This window comes from Podarcis pityusensis (genome assembly GCF_964106645.2).
Source record: "Podarcis pityusensis genome assembly, chromosome: 3".
Lineage (NCBI taxonomy): Eukaryota > Metazoa > Chordata > Lepidosauria > Squamata > Lacertidae > Podarcis > Podarcis pityusensis.
In genome coordinates this window covers 32,549,967-32,574,948 of record NC_138026.1, presented here as the reverse complement: position 1 = coordinate 32,574,948, position 24,982 = coordinate 32,549,967, and the positions used below count along the sequence as shown (strand labels likewise).

Below are 24,982 nucleotides of genomic sequence, written 5' to 3'. Positions count from 1 at the left end.
GATGCAGTTTGTGAACGAGGCCATACATGCTACTGGTTTTCACCCTAACTATCCTGTTGCATGTAAAATATTCAGTCTTATCAGAAAGCATTGTGGTAGAGATGGTGTGAGATTCTTTGAAAGTGAAATCTGTGGTGTGTGTTCTGCAGTGTGCAAGTCACACTCACAAGTGACTACGTGAGGGTGGATTTATGAATATGTAAATCACACATCTATAGTAGCTATATTTCTACCATGGAAACACTGATTGGGATACAATTTGGATAAGCCCTGCTATTGTGTTATTTTTATGTAATCCTTCTGTGGGTGCTCATTCTTACAAATGTGCTCCCAAGTGACAGAATCAAGATACCACCACAGGAAATTAGCTTTCAGTAATTGAATTTCATGGTGTGTGTTTTTTACTTGCATTATGCAGCAGGCGAGACAACATAGATTGTGGTAATGTTTCTGTGTAACTAGTGATTGTGTGAACTTGCCGTTAGCGTGCAGCAATGCTTGCAATGTTTGACCTAAAAACAGGGATGCAAGGAAGCAATCATATCCATTTCAACCTGTATTCATTACAGCCAGCACTGTTTCTGTAGTGCTACAGTTTTATTATCACCAAATAATATTTTCTCTGTCCAACATTTAATGCAAGTTACGTAACTTATGTAACTTTCACCTTACATTCATTTCAATGAAAAGGAAATGCCAGAACAATGTAAAAAAACAGTTCTTATTTACATGTTGCTTGCAGACTAAAAACAACATAGTAGCTGATTTTTGCAGACTTAAAAACAATGTAACTTGATTATATTCACTTAAGTGATTTCCTTTCCTGCCCACAGAAGCACATGAACTACAGCAATTTCTACTGCACTTCATTTCCCATATTTGTTGGAATTCTCTGACTTCCTTACCTAAAAGTAGTAGTAGTAGCAATAATATAATTTTGTATGCTGCCCATCTGACTGTTTCCTCAGCCACTCTGGGTAGCTCCCAACAGAATACTAAAGCACAATAAAACATTAAAAACTTCCCATACAGAGCTGCCTTCAGAAAACTGGTGGGCAGTGGGATAACATGAGGGTGGTACATTGGGAAAAATATTCTAGGAAAAATGAAAAGTGAAATAAACAATAAAATATGACAGTATGTTAAAAAGAGAGCAGCCGGGGGGGGGGGGGAGATATCACAACTTTAGTACCAGAGGGAGGGATCCGAATTGCTGAGGCCTCTTTAAAGTACAGCAACCACCTCAGTTCCAGAAGCAAATCCTTTCATCCCAGCAAAGTAAAACACACGCACCAAAAGACCCCAACCCACCTCAGTATGTGTGCATGCAGAGAGTACATAGAGCAGCTACTAATGCTTCTGGCCATAAATAACATAGTAGCTAGCTTTCTAAAAACCACAGGTTAAAGGATGAGGGCTGCCATGACGCACACAGAGAGGCTGAGATCAGAAGAGAAGCAAAAAAGGAGGTTAGTCAAAACAATGAATCCCCTTGTTCGGAGTCATATTTATGAGTGCTTCATTGCACCTAAAGTTCATATTTTATTGGCTAGGCCATGGGGTTTCCCCATTTGCTCATCTCTTAAAATAACACCCCTGGCTAAAGATTCCTATAAAACACATGAGTGCTATAGCAGGCAAAACCTGTCAGTCCTGACAACCGGTTAGTTTGTTTTGGTGGAGTGGTGTTGGAGGGACTTTCAATTTTTGCCCTGAAGATTGAGATGTTTTCTGTGTAAAGTTGACCGTAGGGCATTTCACGTTCAGTCCTCATTTTGAGACACACATTTCTTAAACATTGTTTGTTTGCAGGCTATTAGTCTACGTTTAATCTCTCTGTTTGGTAACCCACCTTGTAGTTTGAAGAAAGTGTGGTGTGTAATAAGCAACCCATGGAAAAACAAAAAACAAAATCTATGCTTCCATCATGAAAAAGATGCCACCAAAATCCAATGGGCAAATATTCGTGCTGTTTCTATGGTGTTTAGAATGCTTCTGTTCTCTTGGCTGAGGCTAAAGGTAGGTCATAGCTCAGTGGTGGAGAATGTTCTTTTTCTGCAGAAGGTTCCTGATTCAGTTGCCAGCATCTCCAGGTAGCACTGCCAGTTAGTGTAGGCCAGGGCTTTTTCCCTCAGGTGGAACTCACTGGAACTGAGTTCCAGCACCTCTCAGGTGGATGCCATTGCCATTCTAAGAGAAAGAGGTGAATTCCAGCACCTTTCCCCTGCAAGAAAAATAGCAGGGCTGAGCTAGACCGAACAAAGGATACAGCAGCTCCCTATTTTCCTATATTATGCTGTTTCTTTTTCCCACTTCCTTCTTTGTCCTTATAGTTCCCAGTCCTGTTTGCTCACTGTCACTCACAACACACAGTTGTTCTGTTTCCATGCATCTGTGCAGTCCTCACGTTGGACATACCAAATATTTACATACCGGTAGGTCATCCTGGCCAATAGAATTAAAACAGTAGACTGGACAAAAGTGGCCAAGGAACTGTACTGTGGTGGCAAAGGGAAAATAGAGAAAGGGCAATGAGAAGAGTTGCAGTGAAACAATATGGAAAACTGGGAGCTGCCTTTCAACATAATAAGACAAAACATGTAAGCTTAGTCTCAGCCTTGCCAAGAAATTCCACCCAAATAATTTGTACAACACTCCGTTTCTGCCCAAACCCGACTTCTTATTTATAAACAAAATATATGCTTCTGTCCAGCTGGACAATGTTAGGAGTTAAGTGCCCTTCTTATTGGAGGAGCCAACACATTTTAGAGACCCTGTTCCCCAAACAGAAAAATCCCCAAGAGTAACCTATTTCTGCTTATGAGCAACTGAAATGGAATGTATCCTTCAATAGTTAAAATTTATTGCTTGTGTTTCAATTATATATTCTTCCAAAGCATCTTTAAAAGGGGATTTTAATGGATTGTTTTAATTCATTGTCTTGATTCACAGAATTCTGCATGCCATATTTTAGAGTACGGTAGCAGAATCTATGGCCTTCTGTACGTTGTTGGGTTTCAACTCCTGACAGCCCCAGCCAGCATGACCAATGGTCAAGAATGATGAGAGTTGTTGTAGCCCAACAACTTATGGAGGGCTTCAGGTTCCCTGATCCTGGTTATGAGAATCAGGTTTGAGCCATGGGCTGTTGTATGTCCTCCTCCCCTCCCTCCTGAATAGGTTTGAACTCTTGCCTTTTCAGCCCTAACACTAGTTTCTCATGATACCTGACTCTGCAGATGACACAATTCATTCCAAATCAAAGATTGCACTCCCAATTCCAACCATGGATTCTGCCTGTGTTTTGGAGGGAATTGCTTAGCAGAATTTGCCAAGTTGGATGTCATGGCAAACCATGGTTAGTGCTAAATTGGAAATGGGAACACATCAGTCCATTTTCTGGGGGAATCTACTGACTTCAGCCTATATATGTGTTTTAATTACTTAAAGTAATATAATATTCTGCTCAACAGCGCAACAAAAATTTGATTCTGGGGTTTCTAAGTATTGCGCAAGTGTCATGTTTGTGGTGGACAAAGTTAGTGCTACTACAAGTGAATACAGAGTATGGAAAAGGTATAATGCAGTACAGTGGTACCTCTGGTTAAGTACTTAATTCATTCTGGAGGTCCATTCTTAACCTGAAACTGTTCTTAACCTGAAGCACCACTAGCTAATGGGGCCTCGTGATGCCGCTGCGCCGCCGGAGCACGGTTTCTGTTCTCATCCTGAAGCAAAGTTCTTAACCCGAGGTACTATTTCTGGGTTAGCAGAGTCTGTAACCTGAAGCGTATGTAACCCGAGGTACCACTAGACCTTTAAAGTACATTCCCGCTTCCTCCCAAGAATTATGGGAACTGTAGTTTACCTCTCACATAGCTACAATTCCCAGCATCCTTAGCAAACTACAGTTTGCACTTTTAATGTGCTTTAAAAATCTGGTGTGTTTGCAGCCTTAAAGTACAATCATATGCCTGGTTACTTGGAAGTCCCATTGTGTTAAATGTGGCTTGCTCTCTAGGATATGTGTTTAGGACTGCAGCCTTTATGTATTTAATCAGGAAGGCAAAATATAGCATACTAAATTTATGAAAACTGGATTGCCTAAAATGAAATTGCTTTTTATTTTAAAGTTGCTTTAAAAAAACAAAACAAAAGCAAAAACCAATACTGTGGATTCATTTCAGCCCTGGCCTTTGCGTGATTCCTTGCTCGGGCCAATTTTTATCTGCTGACCATCTGACCCCTGTTGTTAATTTTACTTAATTGCATCCTGTTTTAATGTTTTGCAATGAGAATGAAAGTTCTTAAAGCCTTATGGAGAGGATATGAAGGCTAATAATAGCGAATGTTGTAATAAAGCCCAGTCTCATGAGGTTATTTCTTTAGTCTGATGGGTGGCATAGTAGTTTCAAGATCTTTAAGGTGAAACTCTGAATCAAGTTCTTTTTGAAGAGGGAGATTGTCTTCCTATTGTGAAAAAAGGCTTTCCTGTTTGCTTTTTTGGGAGTTGGAAAGCATTATTTGGGATGTAGCCCCTTTGAATAATCAGTAACAGCACTTGAGTGCAGATAGGGTTGATCTGAGACTTGTAGATGTCACAAGAAGCATCCATCTGGAACATAGCAAACTGTTTACATCGGGTCAAATTATCTGATCACCTAGTCCAGTGTTGTCCACTTTGACTGGCAGCAGTTCTTTAGGGTTTCAGGCTGAGGACTTTTCACATCATGTCAGATGGGTGGGGTACAAATAATAAAATTATTATTATTGTAGTTATTATTATGTGCTCTTTGATCCTTTTAAATTTTAAAATACAGTCGTACCTTCGTTTTCGAACAGCTTATTTCTTGAACGTTTTGGCTCCCGAATGCTGCAAACACAGAAGTGACTGTTCTGGTTCTGGGAAGCCAAATGTCCAACCGGGCTTCTGCAGCTTCTGATTGGCTGCAGGAGCTTCCTGCAGCCAATCAGAAGCCGCACTTTGGTTTCCAAACGTTTTGGAAGTCGAATGGACTTCCGGAACGGATTCAGTTTGACTTCCAAGGTACAACTGTAACTGGAGATGCCAGAATCTAGACCTGGGCTCCAGTACATGCAACATGTGTGTTCTGCCACAAAACAGTGGCACAACTCTTTAATTCTAAGTAAGTCCAGGATGTATTGTCTGACTGAAGACACGGACTTATGTGTGTGTCTTTGGCTTCAAGTCGTTTGCGCTTTGACCAAATGAATAAAAATGGTAATGTTGTGCACCTCTAAGACCTGGATGCTGGTAAATACATTTACTTGAAAGCAAGCCCTGCTCATTTCAATAGAAATTATTTATATATATCCATTTCACATAGCTGAAACAATGTGCATTCCGCTCTAGGAAGATCTAAAAATGTCAGTCCCATGTGTTTTTGGTTTACAGTCTGTTTACATAATACGCGAGTGATGCTTTTCTCAAGGGGGCAAGTGTCCCTTACATGTTATATAAACACAGTGTAAAGTGAAACCACGTGGTGGAAATTTTCAAACCTTCTCAATGTAGCAGTAGTCATGGAAGCAGCAGCAAGCACATGGCTTCAGGTGTGAAAAAAAGAGTTTTAAGCATGCTCAAGATCAGTCCTAAAGATCTCCATGTCCTTATGTAAAACCAAAGCATCCAAAGCATTTTTAAAAAAGGGATTAGTATGTATGTTACTTTGTACTTGGTATGGGGTGAGGGGGAACTCTTAAGAGTGATATGAAAGGGTGACACATTTCCATTCAAAATGTGTGCACATTCTTCACTTTTAAAAAGCTGTTTTAGATACAGGCAAGACTCCTAAGCAACATCACACAGCTATAGTCATCTGAGGATTGGTGTTTACTAATTCAAATGTATGCCTTAATTAGCTGAAGATTGCAAGAATGTATGGGGGGGGGATTTCCCCTAATTCTGATGATCAAGGTACTGTTTTCTAGATTTATTGTTTTGTAACAATGGTGGGATGATCAAATGACTGCTGCCATTCTTAAAATATGATGGCAGTTCCCTTAGAACCAAAGTATTGTACAGAAAGGGGTGCCTACTTTTTTGATACTTTATTGTCAGGGATGGGGCATCTGAGGCTGGAAATCCAATTCCCAGAAGCAGCAGTCGACACAGCATATGGTTAGGGATAATGGGAGTTGTCAGGGTCGGACAACTTTAGACACCCTAAGCACTCCAGGCATCAGCGTCTGCAGAGGATTGAGGGGGCCTGACAGGACATTGTGAGGAGCCAGGGGGTGGAGCTGAACACCCTCTGAAAATTGAGGGGACCTGCCCCCCCTTAAAAATAAATTGGGAGGAGGGTAAAACTGCCCCAGTTCCTAGGAGTTGGCATCTATGCTAAGCACTTAAAGGATTTTGGGACACACACACACACACACACACACAATAATAAGCCATAAAACAAAATTTTGTTTTTCAAAATAAAACAAAATCTTCAGTAAGATAGAAAATAATGTTTATTTTTGTATATTTGCATAAATATTTATTTTTGTTCAGCTGCACCAAATGGCACATGGTAAATTTGGCACATAGCTGTCAACGTTTCCCTTTTTTAAAGGGAAATTCCCTTATTCTGAATAGGATTCCTTGCAAGAAAAGGGAAAAGTTGACAGCTATGATCTGGCAGTGGAAAATTTTGGTGCTGCCCCCTTCCCTTGATACCCTAAGCATGTGCTTATTTTGCTTAATGGTTAATCAAGCCCTGGGTTTCCCATCTGTTGATCTTCTGAAGGAGGCAAAAGTCCTTGAGAACAAGAAGTGCTTCTTAAAATTAATGTAGAAGAGTTTGGATTTGGTATCCCGCTTTATCACTACCCGAAGGAGTCTCAAAGCAGCTAACACTCTCCTTTCCCTTCCTCCCCCACAACAAACACTCTGTGAGGTGAGTGGGGCTGAGAGACTTCAAAGAAGTGTGACTAGCCCAAGGTCACCCAGCAGCTGCATGTGGAGGAGCGGAGACGCGAACCCAGTTCACCAGATTACGAGACTACCGCTCTTAACCACTACACCATGCTGGCTCTCTTTGTGTCCATCCTTGTTGGCCTTGGCTATTTTCTTCTTAACATGCCCTGACATATTCTATTAGCTTCAAAACCAGTGAACACTGGATCACTGGAGGGCGCCTTATACTCAGTCAGATCATTGATTCAACCAGCACATTGTCTACACTTGACTAGCTGTGGCTCTCCAGAGTTTCAAAATTTCTCTTCCAGCCTTGCGCAGAACTCCCAGGGATTAAACCTGGGACCTTGCACCAGATGCTCAGCCACTGAGCTATAGTCTTTTCACAAATGGTCCACGCAAATTTTCAAATTGACACATCCCTGATTCAGAAATTGTATGACTGTTTTTTCTAGCTGAATGGAAGTCAAATGCTCTGGTGAGGTAGTGCATAAGTAAGAGCAGACCCTGGCTATGAAAAAATTCAAGGAAAATGAGTTATGAGTATTATTGGAATCAGTGCTTTGCAAAGAACCTGACACATTCAATAGCAGTGAAGATTTCTGAGCCTTCATTGTATCTGGGTGGGGGGTGTCAAGCAGATTTTTATTTTTTTGTGTATTTCACTAATCTCCAGGCTGATTTGAACTGACATGCTCACTTGTAGGTTTTTGAAAACTCTGCTATTAATGGGTCTTTCTTTTTTGCTACTGAACAAAAGTAAAGTCAAGTCGAAAACAGTAGACTGTAACCAAAGCAACATAACGTGAACTTGATTTTCCTCTTATTTTTCAACCTTAGCAGGCTGAATAATTTATTTGACTTATAGGCAATTATAGACTCACCTTACCCTTTTACTAATCAGGAACAGTATAGCAGAAGCTGGCTCCCTAACAGGACATGAAGTAAATGTGGAAAATTTGACTTCCCAACTTGAAACAGGAGCTTTAGTGTATTCCGACCCATACCTGAATGATATTAATTTCTCTTAAGTTTTCCTTACTGAAAAGGTAGTGTTAGCGTCATTCTTTAGAGGGCTCTCTGTTTTGAGGGAGGGAAATTGGTATTACAGTCTGAGTGTACCATACTTTGTGTATTTATGACCTAGGGCACTAGTTTGTGATCTAAAGGCTTTTATTTAATTAAATTTCAAATGTAAAATTGACTCGGATCCCACAGCAATTCAGGTCTAAGGACTGGCAAGGTCTGGCTGCAAGACTTTAGGTCTGAACAATCTAGAAGCTAAAATGTTTAGATCTGTTTAAATTTGTGAAGTAAGTGTTCTTGCAAAGTTGGCAAATGAGCTGAGCTCTCTTGGAAGTATGTTGCTAAGATCTGGCAAATCGGCACCTGAAATGCTTATAATTGCCAGTGGTGTTTACTTTTTTATTATGGAGAAACAGAACAGTACAAAGCTAACATGACCCCTCAGATTTCAGCACAGGAGCAAGTGGGATCAGTCTGAAAACTGGCTATCTTCTGAGAAGTGAAGTTTTGACGGATCTGGGTTTTTGTGATCCAGAATTACACCCTCAAATGCATTCCCGCCCCAGAGCACAGCAATGCTTTGCGAAATACCTCCAATTTAAGATTAACATAAGGAAAGCTGAATTCTGCTGACTGGGAAGAATTATAAGAAGAAACTACACGTGATGTTAATGATGTGAGGAGCAATCAGGAAGGACATGAGGTGCATCAGATGAAGGTGATTGTCTTTGGAAGCACAGCACCCAGGGACGCAAGGTTTAAGTCCTGCAGTATTGATTTAAAAATCTCACTCTGTCCTGCTGAGAAGGATTAAACCTTTTCCCTCTCATGCTTCATTCCTGAGGACACTCCACTCCACAACAGGTATTTAAGTAGTTTAAGAACCTTCAATGTGACTGCTAATCCTGTTACATGTAACAGGGTGAATCATTTTTACTTCCTGGTCTAGAGAATGCATACCCTCCAACAATTCTCCGATGAAAATAGGGATGTCCTATTCCATAATAATAGTAATAATAATAATAATAATAATAATAATAATAATACCCTGCCCATCTGTCTGGGTTGCCCCAGCCACTCTGGGCAGCTTTTAACATATATGAAAACATAATAAAACATTAAACATTTAAAAACTTCCCTTGGATGTCTTCTAAAGTTTGTATAATTACTTACCTCCTTGGCTTGGGGGGCTGCATAACTCCACACCCTCCAACATTCTCCGATGAAAATAGGGATGTCCTAAGGAAAAGCAGGACGTTCTGGGATCAATCAGAAACTGGGATGGCTTCTGTAAATCCAGGACTGTCCCTGGAAAATAGGGACACTTAGAGGATCTGGAGGATGGTGAGGGGGCGGGGAGGTTACTAAGACACCTCCTTTTTTTGCAGATCACCGTACAGTGGTACCTCAGGTTAAGTACTTAATTCGTTCCGGAGGTCCGTACTTAACCTGAAACTGTTCTTAACCTGAAGCACCACTTTAGCTAATGGGGCCTCCTGCTGCTGCTGCTGCTGCGCCGGAGCACGATTTCTGTTCTCATCCTGAAGCAAAGTACTTAACCTGAGGTACTATTTCTGGGTTGGCGGAGTCAGTAACCTGAAGCGTATGTAACCCCAGGTACCACTGTACACAGGAACATATGCAGAGTGGGCAGGTGTTAGGGTAGTCCAGGATTATTCATCTAGGAGGTCAAAAAAATCTTTGTGCCTGTATCATACAGAGCAAAGTAGACATATGAAAAATGAAAATGAAACCAAAGCCAGCCACGGAAGTGATGGGGTCTGCTCTGTAAAATTTTATGTATGTGAAATATTCTGAAATAAAGCACACCGCTGTAGTGCTATGCATCAGCTCCATTCTAGAACAGACCCAGTGAATTCCTGGACTGCAACCCTTGCTGTTGCATATCTCTGGCCATAGTGGCTGGAGCTGATAGAAGTTGTAGGCCAACAACATCAGGAGGGCTCCATGCTGGGATCAGTTGAGAGTTTTTGTAGATTAGTACTCTAGGGCAAAGATCCATGGACCACCAAGTGGTTTGCAAATGTCTGTGGCATGACTGTAAAAATGATAACGGCATTTAAGTGGTCCATGGGAAGAAACGTTTAGGAACTACTAACTAATGCTGTATGATTCTGCAATATGGACACTTTTTGATCTTGAGATACATAACGTCATAATATAGCAGCTAAATGTATTAGTCTACAAAGGAATGGACAGAGTTCAGCAGGCTCTAAGAAATATCTATAAATATCTAGCTTTGTAGTCTCTGTGTTGAAGTACTAATATTTTCCTTGATTTCTGGTTTCCAGACACCTTATCAAGCCAATTCATTCATTCATTTTAAACGTTCTGATGCTGGTAAGGATCAGACTAGCGTAAGGAAAGACAAGGTGTCATTTCCCCCACTTAAAATCAACAACTGTAATGCCTTCCAGAATTTAATAATTAGGGAGGCAGCTGCAATGTAGCGCTTGTTTTGACTTGCAAAACAGCTACATATGACTTGGAAAGTAAAAGGAAATTATAAATGGAATGAATAACACATGTTTACAAATTAACTTTTCATCGAAACATTGCTTTATGGGGTGATATGGTTTCCTTAATTGAAATACGTTGTTGTTTTCACATGGGTGATTTTAAATGGGGGCTTTAAAAATTGAGAAAAGTAAAGGAAAGACACCGAGAACACTCTTTAATAAAGGCAGGTTTAGGGTTAGAGGGTTTACAGAAGTACAAGCCTAAATCATATGCTAGTTGGAGTCTGTACTGGCGGATTTATAGATATGCACATTATGTGCAAAATTAGGGCTCTCTGCATCTGACAGCCCCCCAAGTTATTAGTATGCATTGCTTATTGAGAGGATACCTTTGGCTACAATGATTTACTTTGGCTACATGGTTGAATTCTAGTATTTTAGCTTGTTGCACTATTTCCACTCTTCATTTCTCCTATTCCCTGATTGAAGTCACTGGAGGCTGCTCCATTGGGATGGAGTTGCCATCACAGTGCCTGCAAAGGCCTTGATTGAAACCCCAGAACAGGGGTGCCAGATTCTGAGCTTTCTTTCTTTTTTTTAAAAGTACATCTCTTGCCCTTCTAGAAATAAAATTATGAAGCATAATGCACAGGTACCCTTCTAAGCAATTTCTGTTACATGAGCCAGCCTGGCTGCTCCTGCCTTTCAGTGTTTTTAGCCAATGAGTGATCAGAGCTGTGATAAGTGTGTTGTTTGGACACGGGGCAATAGGAATCCCTTGGAATTATAATTGTATAAGTGGAGTAATTTCACTGGAGCCTGTGGCATCAGGGACCCCAGACTTCAAGCTTTCATTTAAAGAAGAAAAAAAAGTCCCTAGTTCTTCTAGAAAGAAAGTTCTAAGGTTGGCAGCAATGAGCCCAACACAAGCAGAGGGATGAGTATAATGTTTTTTTCTGGCTCTGCAGCACAGAACCCTTGATGGAGATGGAAAGAAGATCCACCCTCTTCTGGATTCATCCACTTACAACTCCAGTTGGCTGCAATGCTGATTCCTCCATTCCTTTCTGGAGGGAAGGATTTGTCTGAGCAGTTGTCATGGGACAAAGATGGAGAGGAGATGATGGATGGGTACCACCTCTTTGGGTTTAGGGAGGATGTCAGGGTGTGGGAAGCAGCGGCATAGCGTGGGTTGTCAGCACCTGGTGCAAGGCAAGTAATTTGCGCCCCCTAACCCGGGGCAAGGCAAGTAATTTGTGCCCCCTAACCCCTAACCTGCCGCCGCTGCCAGCTTCTTCTTGCTGCTGCCTGGTCTGGTCTGGTGTGGTTCTCTCCCGCGCTCAGCGCTGCGCTGGGCAGCCGCTGCACTGTCCCTCCCCCAGATAGTCCCTCGCTCTCTCTCCGCACCGCATGCCTGGCACCCACCCCCTCCACAGTGGGCGGCGACCCAGCGGCTCGGATCGGATTCGCACAGCCAGCACTGCAGTGAGAGAGAGTGAGTGAGCCAGGTAGGGGCAGAGAGCTGCGAGTGCGAGCGCGCCCCCCCCAGATGTTGCGCCCGGTGCGGCCGGCACCCCCTGCACCCCCCACGCTACGCCACTGGTGGGAAGTGTTGAGGCCATTCCACCTCCTCTCCTTTGGCTGCCCATGGCAGGGCTTTCTGAAAAGCGGGGAGCTAAAGATGTCCTGTGAACGTTTGCCTTCTCTTTGCTTTGCTGCCCATGGGCCTCATGGAAGAAGAAGCAGGTAGCGGCTCTCAGCATGGGGGAGTTTCAGGGGGAAGTGTGCGCGTTTGTGTAACAGTGGAGGAAGAAGTGCAGGATCCACCCATTTCCTGCTCCATTTGTTTTGCTGCCTGTCAGCCACATGGAACAGTGGGTAGGCAGCTACTCTTTTAAAGAAGTGTATGTATGTTAGGGTGGGAACTAAAATTGCGATAGTCATCTGTTGCTCATTTTGCTGCCTGCCAGCCATGTGACATGCAGCTGCTTGAAAGTGTGTATGTAGGAACAAATGTTGTAGTGCTTGTTTGCTGTTATGGAGCAGATAATTACGGTTTCTAGTTAGGGATCCAATAGGGTTTTTTTGTTTTGTTTTTGTTTTGTTGCTTTTCCCAAGAAGACCCACAGTTTATTGCTGTAGCGGAACAAATGTCAATCCACAGACAACCCAAATGATGTTTGTTCCAGTTCAGCAGTGAACCACAGGTTTTACCAGTCAACCCACCCCCACCCCAATCTTGTACCCCTGGCTAGAAATCACAGGACAAATGGGCCATCAGTTGACTATGAGGGCGAGTGGAAAATATGGTAACTTTCCTGTTCCTGTTGCATGCTGTACAGCTGGGATGATTCCAGAACTGTTCGATGCAGTGACAGGGAACTCAATGCAAAGGCATCATAATCACCATCACATTTCCCCTGACTGTTCCCAGTTTTGTTTTGTGGGGGGAGCCCAGTGCTGAGGCACCACCACCTCCTTTTTCTGAAGTTGTTGTTTTGTGGGGTGTAGGGGGCAAGCCCCGCGCAGAGGCACCATCATCATTATCACCTTTCCCCAAATTGCTCCCAGGTTGTTTGAAGAATGAGGAGCACAGTGCAAAGGCAGAAACATTATTATCATTTCCTCATACACACCTAATTTTGATATAGCCACATTTATTTGGGTCAGTGTTTCCCAAACTGGGGTCTCCCATTGTTTTTGGACTACAATTCCCATCATCTCTGACCACTGGTCCTGCTAGCTAGGGATGATGGGAGTTGTAGTCCAAAAACAGCTAGAGACTCAAGTTTTGGAAACACTGATTTTGGTCAATCAATAGGACCCCTCGAAAAAGTTGTACACAAGGCCCATAGACCATAAATACATCACCATGTCTGCAGATGAGTCTCTGCCAAGGACCAAATTGTTAGGTCTATTTCTTTTCAGGGCAAGGAGGAGTGTGGGGTTCAGAGTGCTTGCAATAGGAGCACCTAGTGCTTTGACCTTGGTTTTAGTAGCTAAGGAAACCTGCACGGAACTAGCAGAGATGGAGAGTTCTAGGGGTCATTTTGTTTAGTTGCTCCTTATCTATAATGTGTCTGAATATTTTAAAACTCTATGAACCAATTTAGCCTTAGGCTCTAAAAGAAATCGAAAATATAACGTAATCTTAAAAAAGATAAAAAAACACACTTTTCCAGATAGATGAGTGTGCAAGAAAATTCATTTCTTCCTAGCTCTAGTAATTTTGGAAACTGAGCAGCTAAAGCTTTTGATACCCCTTTCAAAAGATTAGGTAAGATTAGCCCTGCAAAAGAAGATAATAGCATAAATATAGATTTTGCAATACTGAATATAATATATTACACATGTATGTTTTAAAAAGCCCAATGAAAGATTAACATCTAATTTTAAGGAAAAGAGTAAGGGGGGAAATAGGCAAACTAGGAAAGCAATAGGTGTGCAAAACTAGGGGAAAATACTACTTAAAGCTATTTCCTGATGAATCCATACTTTGTGGGCAGTATATTGAGAGAGGGTGATTATTAAGATACGTTATGAGGGTCCATCAAATACCCACATAGTCCTCAGGATCTGCAGTTCCCCACAGCACACACACGCGATAAGTTGTGCAACATGTAAAGTGTTTTTGAGCCAGTTATCAACTGTGATGTTTGTTTCTAATTTCTGTTCGGAGCAAAGGGATGCGAACAAAAACAGACACTGATTCCTATATAAGTGCATTTTAGAAGTTGTGGTCTGACCAGAACGAGAAGGAGATCATGTTTTTACCATTTGTCCTAGCTCTGACAATTTGGTATGATTCGTTCAGCATTGACTTAGCTCTTGGCGCTGCATTTCTGGAACTAGTGTGACTTTGCTTTCAGAGTAATCCACGTTCAACTGATCCAGGTTGCAGCCAAATTGTCTTGCTGGCAGGCGGAGGGGCATGTAAACAGAACCTCTCTTGTGGCAGATCAGGAAACTGACCCCTATGGACTCTGGCTGACCCACACTAGAACCACCTGCAGCTGGAGGCAACACTGTTATGGGATTGTGGCACACACACAGCCCCAAGTTTATGGCTTGGATTATGTGGGTTATTCCTAGGGGGCTAATATGTGAATACTTCCACCTTGGACAAGGGATTAGATTTGGTGGCCTCTTGCTCCTTTCATAGCTTTGTAATTCAATGAGTTCAAATATTGGCAGCATGGTGCATAATATATTCAAGCAATCACAGCTCATATATTTTTGATTTAAAGTGCCTGAAGAAAAAATAATAATACATGTAGTCCTTCATTCCAATCTAATTCCCTTTTCTACTTTGTGGAAGTTCTTTCTTTCTCATGCGTCACTTAGGATTCCTGAAGAAGAATCAAAGACGTGTGGGTGAGAGCAGGTTGAAGGTGGGAGATAGAGAAAGGGACAGAGAGCTGTTTGATGTTTCTGTCTGTTCCCAGTAACACAATAACTAATTCCTGGGGCCTCTGCCCTTTGAGTGTGTAGGAACCAGAGTCCTTGCATTTATCTGAGACTTATCTGTCACCTACCACATTTGATATCTCCAGCCTCTGCTTTTAATTATCATTCATCAGAAAGAGCACTCAGTAATTTCAAGAGGAAACTCTTGAGACCTTTGACCTGAGCTTGTCAGATAACCAAAAGTATTCACTGAAGATAAACTATCATTTCATTGGGTTCAAGATGTAAACATGTGCACTTTGTTCTGTGTCAGCTTACAGTAACCTCCGTCACCCAGAGGTGGTTGGTACAGACTGGTTTACTTTTCTGCTTCTGCAGAGAATATAGTGAGTCAGGTTCAGCCATCCCCTATCACATAATATTTAATAGATTTAAGAGTCATATAAAGCTGTCCTAACAGAAAGCAAGAGACATTTGTAAAGTGTTAGAGCTATTATGCATGTGAATTAATTTCAGGTCTTGCTCACGATTGCATTTTCAGATTTTTAAAAAACATATAACTACATAATAATACATGACACATTAAAAGCTTCCCTATACAGGGCTGCCTTCAGGTGTCTTCTAAACCTTATACTGTAAGTGTTTTAAAATTCCTGGTTTTATTTTCTACTTTAAATTTCCCCAGTAACTTGTTTTTTCATGTTTGTTTGTTTTATTGGCATTTTGAATGAATTTTTGAGACTCTGGTAAACCTGCTTAGAGGCCTTTTGTTCTAGTAAGTGACATTTGAATTTTGTTGACTGAAATAAATAATAAAAAATAAATAGGCAGCAGCCTATTGTTCCCATCTGTCTCCTTCCCCATTCTGTCATCACAAGACATCATTTGAAATATTGATATGAATGGGAAGCAGGTAGCTCTGCACGCTGCTCCCAGCACCCACATCCCGTGCCTGGTCAGTCTCACATATTCCTGTGTTGAACAGGGAAGATCTGAAGGGGGCTTCTACCAACTTTCAGTTGAATGCAAGTAGAAAAACTGTGTGATTGGGAAACGGGCTTTCTCAGATTTCCTGATTATGCATGCTTGTGTTCAAGCAAATGCATGCAAGGAGTCCTCTTCAGCCCTACCTGGCTCAAGATATAGGAAGGTTGGAAACATAGGGCAGGACTCACACACAAAAACTTTGCAGGTGAAGCTGGTGCACAAAGCTCTGTGTTTCCTACTCATGTTAATAGTTCCTGTTCAGCTCTAATACCTGAACAGGGTTAAGGAGAAGGCTCCGCTGCATTTGTCTGAACATGGTTATCTCTCCCTGACGTCCCCTGAAAACTTGAAAAGAATCAAGGATTGATTGCCACACCAGGAGGCTTCCCTTTGAACAGCACATATTTCCCAAAATATTGAGAATTCTGCTGTATTTGTTGTTGGAACCATTAGATATATGCAATACTGAAAGACCAGCGAAAGGACTTGGCACCAGTTTTACTCATAAAACATGATGTGCTCCGTTTCCTTGAACACATTGAAAAGCATTTCAGTGCTAATGTAACAACGTTTTAATTTCACTAAGACAGTTCTGCAGCTTCTTAAGAGGCATTTAAGTGTGGTTGTGTCTTTGTAAAGAGGACAAGTTTATCTCGGTACATTTTTCCCCCTTCAGTTTCGCAGCCTGAAATAGAGTTCCCAAATCAGGTGTTTCCTGCTTCTTTTCTCTCACATTCCCTATCTTATGACAGCAGGATGACCTATTTATACGTGTCTGTTGAAGTTTCTTGTTAGCAATAAAACCAAACCCTTTAAAAAATATTTCAACCCAAGTGCCCTATTACGGGTCCTAGTGTAGGTTATTTAGCCCAGAAGCTTAGGATTCCTTGTCATGTTGAAAAAAAGTTAACATCCTTAATGGATGGCCGAATTTATTTATGGCTTAGCTATTCTGAACATCATAAAGCCAAAATTATTGCCTGACTTGCATAGTAATGGCAAAATAAACTAAAACATCAAGGAGTGGTTTTTTAAATTATTAAAGAGTATTAGGAAGATATTTGGAGGTGTTTATGCTTAATGGGTGGGTGTGTGATTTTACTGCGAAACATAGTGTTGTGTGCATTAGTTTCTTTTGACTTCCAAGTGTATCTTTAATGAAACCTAACAGCCCAGCCCAAATCCAAGATCCACCAGGGTGAGCAAGTTTGGAATAGGCAGAACTTTGGCTTTCCCAGCTGAGCCAGGGATCAGTAAGTCACTCAACCTGCTTTAGCAGAAGCTATGCTGGCTCAGCTGGCGGAACCTACTCTGGTGTAAGTTCCCCCAAAGGCATTCCAGGGACATGGCAGGGATGGGATGGAACAAGAAGAGTCTTACACCTATTCCAAACCTCTTTCATCTCATTCACATGACCTGGGAACCTGATGGAATATATGTTGGTAAAAAGAGGGTACAATAAAACTCTGTTTTAAAGGTTTGTTTCCCTTTTACCAAGCTTGGATTAGCTCAGGTGGCAGTAGTCACACTTCTGAATGGCGTCTGGAATAGGGGGAACTTACACCAACTTAACTTAAAACCAGCATTAAGTTTTACTGGCTTCATATCCTTTGGATTGCTCTGCTAATCTGGAGTCAGGCATCCTGGTCCAGCCGAGCAAATCCCCATGAGAACAGACTTCTCCTACGCACTCAGTCAATGCAAATGCACATCTGGGTGTAAATTAGTCTTTTGCCCTGTTATAGAATTATGCCTTAGCTGGCTTCTTCTTTTCTTCATTCTCAGATGCTGCCTTCACTAATACACACCAAGATAATCAGCAAATAATTCCTACATGTATACAGAGCAAAACCAAACTCAATGCCTTAGTTCTTCGGTAACTTTTTATTTGCCCCACATTTTTAGGCCATATATTTTTGTCATATTTCTTGATCTCCCTTCAGCTTTCTGCCTGCTGAAATGTTGAGTGCAATCACCATGGGCTTTCCTCTTTGACCTAATGACACTTCACTTGTATAATTCAGGAGTTGTGGTTTGGCTGTTAGTATAATTTCCCGTTGCCCTCTTTGTTTATGTTTTAAAGAATGTACAATGAATCCTGAATTAACTATGGGGTATGCATTTTTTTTTTACCCTTTCATTGTTTTATTTTCACAGTTGAAAGGGACAAGGACTTTTCCCACCAACGAAGGCATTACAAAGAATTTCGATTTGACTTGACTCAGATCCCTCACGGAGAGGCAGTGACGGCGGCTGAATTCCGGATTTACAAGGATCGAAGTTACAGTCGATTTGAAAATGAAACCATTAAGATTAGCATTTATCAGATAATCAAGGAGTATCCAAACAGGTGCCTTCTTTTTCAAATTATTTTTCCATTTGCAGCAGCAAAAGAGTTGAATCTCTTCTTTATGCGCCTGGGATGTATGCAAGTGCAGCAGTGACCTGCTTCAGTTGACATGGAAAGCCAAACTATGGCTTATGAGGACCTCATGAATGTGTGAGCTCCTGAAAAGGAGTGTGACTCCACCCCCTTCAATCTCAAACCTTTATTGGCATATTGATAATGTGATAAGCAGTACAGGGAGTCCATTGGCTATTTTTGCTCCTGCGCTGCACTGATCCAAGCCAAGGTTTGACTTAGCATACCATCTAAATTCTAAACCCTGCCTCATGGTGAACCTCTCCCCTCATTTTATATGTAATTTTGCTTGATGTAATATACACATTTTTATCATTTTCTCTAACATAATGCTGTTTTGACCACCATATGCATTTTTATTTAACACACATTATTCAGCTGGAGAACTGCATTGCAAAATTCTGCAAAGTGCGAATTTAGAGCAGTAGCTATATTTCAGTTTCTGTATTGTTTCAGAAAGTGAAAATTGGTTAGGTCTGCCTTTCAATGTGAACTGAATCAAATTCATTCCCTATCCCTACTATTTGTTTACTCCTGAGCAAGTTCTTCTATGCTTAGTGGTGCTTACTCACAGGTAAGTGTGGATAGAATTGCAGCCTAAGTGTCAGAATTTCAGTTGCGTTTATTTATCTGCACACATTCCAGCAGAGGAATACTTCCATTCCTTAAATCCTAAGCACACAAACTAGGGATTACATTCCCCTGAACACAGTTGGACTTAATTCTAACTAAACATACATAGGATTGTGCTGCATGAGGCAAGTAAACCAGGGTGGAAATGAAGGGTTGCCCTTTCCTCCTGAATCATGTTTTGCTTTAGAATTTCATAGTGGTATGTGGCCGACCTCTGTAAGACATCAGAACCCTAGACCATGACCTGGTATCATTTCAACATAAACCACTGACAAGGCTTGTTTCATGGCTAGGAGATAGCTGCTGGCAATTTGACTCAAAGGCAAATCAGATAACACATTTGTCACATTTTGATCCTTGCTGGTGCAGACTATCTCAGGAAACGTCTGCTTACAGAATCCTGCTTATGGGTACAGTGGCTGTGCAACCTATTCACAATATATCTGAGCATTACTTATCATACTAACTGGAACTGTCAACATCAGCGACTCAACATAAATATTCAGTTCTGCTCTGTAAGTCACACTCTGCCAAGGGGCCATGCCATTCTTCATGTTCATCTGGAATAGTAAACATACTTATGAATGGAAAAATAAAAAAAGGTATACTTATGAATGGAAAAATAAAAAAAAGGTATTACCTGTGAATTTTCCTTTAAGATCCCTTACCTGGACAGATTTCCATCCCACCTGTCACTGGCATTTCTTGGATCATGGCAGTGTTTTCATGTTAATGAAATAGTTTTTTCCTCAGCTCGTTATGATTCTCCTCAGCATTTTCATACTTCTTGTAGTATGTTGTGGTCAGCAGCTCAGCATGCTTGTTTGGAGTGGCAAATTTTATTCCAGGAGTGGCACTGGAGGAAGGGGTATCTCTTTCCTCATATGCCCTTTTAAAAATCATAATTACCCCCAACATGGGATGTATATACAATACTGGCTTAAAACACAGCTAGGTCATTCTTCAGGACACTGCAGGATAGATATGGATCATGGCTAACCTTGTGTGGACACCAGTTCCCAAACTAGGAGTAGGAGTGCACTGGGTGAAGAATAAATTGAGGTATGCGTTCCCAAGTGTGTGTGTTTGTGTGTGCCTGCATGCATGTGAATGCAGGTACCCCAAAAATTCAACTTTAGAAGGGTGAGTCTGATCACTAGAACTACCTCCTGAAATGACTATGCATGAGAAAGGACTAAGCACTCTTCACCCTGTGCAGCCAGAAATCTAGTAAAAATACATGCATACAGAAAACAATCAATCAGGAGATTGTGGCATCATGTGGAACTTGAGCCCTCACTGAGGTGGTAACTGAACTGTACCGCTTCCAACAGTAGTTGAGGGAGGGCACACATTATTTAATGCTTCACACAGAAACGCTCCCTGCACTTAGAAAACAAGCATGTTTATGGGATGGCTAGGCTACAAGCTTGAGATGCTAGGTGTTTATGAGGAGCATGTGATACCCCTCCTCCAATCTGTAGCCTGAGGTGGGATAGCCCAAGCACCGGTTTCTCACCTCATTAAAAAAAATAGGCTTAAATCACCACAGAACTTTGCATTTTTCTCCCAGGGGTGTGTGCTCAGAACTTAAAGCTTCTGTGCATAATTGTGGGAATAAATAGAAGCTGGTGCTATGGCATTTCATTTGCCCTTTAGAAGGGGATGCTAGGCTTTCTGTGAAGTATGAAGGGGAAAGTTCAACCCAGCTCTTAACACTTATTCTTTTGTACCTCTGCACAGTGTGTAGTTTCATTTAAGCCCTGGAGAAAGTCCATGTGAGCCCAGCAAGTGCCTTTTACATCATACCCACACAGCCTGGCAAGTTTGGAAAAATAGGTTATATAGATCTGGATTCAAAACAGAGCCGTGGTTCCTAATACCAGCATGTCTGTTTTCAGCCTCTACCTGGAGTCTTTTTCTCCTAGTGGTTGGAAGCTTGAACAACCCATCTGTTGTACTGCTGCCCAGGGAGGGTGCCAGAAGGAAAATTCACAGGTATCCAATTTTCCAATTTCATCATGTAAATGATTAGTTAAGTTAACCGTTATGGATGAGCAAATGTAGGAATTACATGCACAATTTAAATGGCTAGTTTTGAAAAACACACATTGCCCTGAAATATGAATACGACAAGCCAAGTTTAATTTAACTGCAACAAGGGATATACTATATGGCTCAACTCTTATTTATTTTTACAGAACCAAGAGCTACATTTACTTTCTTAATCTATACACTGTATAAGACTTTTGTGTGTGAGTGGAATAGCTTGTTGGGCATATTAAGCCATGAATGAACTTTTAAGATTAGATTTGCCACATCCACGCTCCTCACCATAAGTAATTTTTAATGCAAATATTCCATTAGTAAGAAGTGGGTGAAGTGATGATCTTTAGGTTTGGTGTTTCCAGAAATATCTGTGAGCTATAGAGCTAAAACATCTAAACTACTGACCGAGTTTGGAAAAGGTTTTGCTGTTGAGGCTCTAATGTCTACAAGTCCTATCTAGATTAATTGACCTGATTTTCAGTGTGGTTTTCATTGGACCCCACAGTAAACCAAATAAATATATAACTTTTCTCCTAATAATCATTGGGAGGGGGGAACTGCTCAAAATACCATTGGCATGTTCAAAAGCCTGATGCGTGCAGGGCTTTTCTGTTATTTTCTATGGATTGTGTCCAATGACATCCTTTGTGCACCGACAGAAGGCTCTTTGATCCAGCAGAGGTTTCCAGCAGTTTAACAGGGAAGGAGGCAAGTTTGATTGATTCGTCCCTCCACTTGCATATGGTTCTGAAGGGTCCCTCAATAATCATGGAACTGATGAGGGAGGGGGCATGTGTGGAAATGCAGAAGGAGTGAGAAAATTGCCTCCATTTCACTCATAGAAGCCTCTGCTCGATCAAAGATAGATGTTTCATGTACACACTGAAATTCTTCATTGCATATATATTACATGGAACTAGCAGAGCACAGCTAACAGACACAATACAGAAAAGATTTCCCTTAAGAGAAATGAAGAGTGTTTATGAATCACCGACGACAACTAAGATTGAAGTTCTCTGGTTTGTGGACCACAGCCTTTATTTCCAAAAGAAATGTCAGTGATGTCATCCACCCATTTCCAGCATTGCTGTTGCAACGCCAGGACAAACGCTTTACTGGCAGAAGCAAAGTCTAAATCCAAGACATAATTTACTTTTAATTTCTAAATGTTATCTCTTTATTTTCTAAACTAGGGACGCAGACCTGTTTCTGTTAGATACAAGACGGGCTCAAGCATTTGACGTTGGCTGGCTTGTGTTTGACATCACCGTGACCAGCAATCACTGGGTGATTAATCCACAGAATAATTTAGGATTGCAGCTCTGTGCAGAAATGATGGATGGTAAGCTACATTTACATAACTCATTCCAAAATAGATATTTTTCTTTCATTTTTTGGTGGTTTTCCTGTCGTTTACGCACTTGTGGGATGCTCTACATTTTAGAATGTGTGAAAGACTCTGTAAACATAATTCATGCGACTCCACGTGGGAATCTGACTGACATGTGTAACCACTTACCATACAGATCCTTTGCATCATGTATTACTGTGCCAAAGCAGCACATTTCTGGTGATGACTGACAGTGGTGTTATGAAGCTGGTGTTATATGTAGCATAGATCCCAAGCCAGCAACTGATTTTGTTGGGTGGCCACTCTAAGGTGCTGGAGGGACAAGACCTATCCATGAACTTCTACTCCTGCACAGCAGCCAGCTAGCAAGTATCATTTCTATAATCAGGCCTCCTTCCACAGATCTCTTTGCTCTCTTTCTTGGGGCAGGGGATGGGGAAGACTGCAGCTATTAGAAGGCCAGGTTTTATACTGGGGCTTCCAGTTACTGACTCCCTTATGAACTATACTATATTTACCTGGGCAGAGTAGATATCTATGCTGCATAAGGTCCATAAATTATACAAATTTTATGGACTGTATACCCTCTTGTCCTGTGATTTTATTACAACCCTCCATGTGAAGGTCCAATGGCCACATGACAAGGAAACCCTACTGGGCTTAACAGCAACTTTCTCTCTCTCGCTTCCTCTTGGTCCAGATCATGAGCAACTTGCAATGTGCAAGGAGGGAGGGCTGATTGGGAATAACGGAAATGCACACAGAGCTCTTAATGGCCGAAGTAAGCTGGACTGATTCTTCTGGTAATGGGGAAATACTGCATTTATTTTACTTACTGATGTAAGGTCTGCAAGCATTGTTTAAAATTTGCCTACAATTTGCCACCCTGGACTCCTTTGGGCGAAAGGGTGGAATAAAAATTAAATATATAATTAAAGAGGCAATGCGTTAGAAGGAATGACCTGACAACACCCTCGGCATTGGGGTTAGAGAGCCAGTGTGGTGTAGTGGTTAAGAGCGGTAGTCTTGTAATCTGGTGAACCAGGTTCGCTTCCCCGCTCCTCCATATGTAGCTGCTGGGTGACCTTGGGCTAGTCACACTTCTCTGAAGTCTCTCAGCCTCACTCACCTCACAGAGTGTTTGTTGTGGGGGAGGAAGGGAAAGGAGGATGTTAGCTGCTTTGAGACTCCTTAGGGTAGTGATAAAGCGGGATATCAAATCCAAACTCTTCTTCTCTTCTTCTTAGAGAGACAGAGCATCAGAGATTGTTACAATCTATATGTCTGGATGACAAAATTGGATAGAAAATGTGTATATTAGAAATGCAGAAAAAAATGCTAATCAATTTTTGTGAAGACTTTTTTGTTTTTTAATTCATAAGCTGATGTGGAACCTTGGAAAACTGAACTTAAGGCTGTAAAAAATGGGAAATAGAGAGAAAACAAAACGACTGATTTTTCCATGCTGGTGGTAGTTTTGTCGTCTAACCCAGCAGTTCATTGGCACATAATATATTGGATAAAAGATATTTCAGTAACCTTGGAGATGGTGAACAAAATGCAGTAGCTCTTTCACCAGTACAACCACAGCTTTTTAAACCCTGAACTCGACGGAACTCAGTTCCAGCACCTCTCAGATGGGCACCATTGCCATTATAAGGGAGGCATTCATAGTGAGCTCCAGCACCTCTTTTTTTTAAAATAGAAAAATAGCACTGAGTACAACATTGCAAGTCATGGTGTTTTCACTGATGCAGGGAACACATGCAGAATGTCCTACTTTTGCTGCAATTCAGACATGCACTTGCATAAGTCTCATGTCTGGGCAGTGGCTCTGATTAGTGCAGGATTATGGCAGTGCAACTGAATTCATGTAAACAGGGGTCCTTTGCCTATATAATCTAAGTATTAATTTAGGTTTCCTGGACATAGGCAGGATTCGGCCGTCAGAAACGGTGTGCGGGCGCAAATCACTTAAATGTCAGAAGTGCAAAATTTTTAAATATCTCAAAAACTTCTCCTTGCCAAAAAGAAAGTTCACTTATTGAAATACGGCAACCCTAATTAATCAATTACAAAGAAAGGTAATGGCTCAAAGCCCAAATAAACTCCACTAGGCTAGCTAGGAATAAGGTCAGTATAATATGTTAGTATAGATACTACCAAAGGAGTCAAATGATTGCATTGCCAGAACACAAACTGAAAACTCTATTTTTGGTTTTGGTGCTACCATTGGAAATCCTGACGGTTCAAATTAAATTAATAGACATAAGAAAACCTCAGTAAAGAGGAAAAAAATGTACTGTTGACTTTGGTCCAATGCACACAGCAATTGGGCCTGGGCTTGCTGCTTAAAAACTTCTGAGCAGGTTAATTGTGCTTTATAACATGATCAGAAAAGATAATTAAAACTCACATATGGAAATCGCTTGATTCTGTTGTGGCCGGTGACCCAAGGCAACTGACAAGAAGCTGAACCAGACAGGCATTTTTGTGAGCCACCACAGATACAGTGGTCCTGTGAAAGGGCCTTTGGAAAAACAACAACATTCCATCAGTTTTACCTAATCTTTAAATGAAATTTCAAGCAATTGAAGTGTCCATTCATGCAAAAGGGAAACAGAAGCAGATTCCACTGAAATATATCTGATGTGGTGCTGGAGGGCTTTTGGTGCTAGTTTTTGTACTCTTTTAAGCATAGA

At 41.3% G+C, this 24,982-nt stretch overlaps 1 protein-coding gene across 2 annotated transcripts in view; it reads left to right on the top strand.

Annotated features, from left to right (window-relative positions):
• The window catches only part of BMP5 (bone morphogenetic protein 5), a 56,500-nt gene that overhangs the window by 7,698 nt on the left and 23,820 nt on the right, over positions 1–24,982 (top strand). For both annotated transcript variants that reach the window (XM_080998025.1, XM_080998024.1), the window contains 2 exons: positions 17,983–18,175; positions 22,123–22,271. In XM_080998025.1, coding sequence (XP_080854151.1) covers positions 17,983–18,175; positions 22,123–22,271 — 342 coding nt within the window. The remainder of the gene's footprint in view (positions 1–17,982; positions 18,176–22,122; positions 22,272–24,982) is intronic.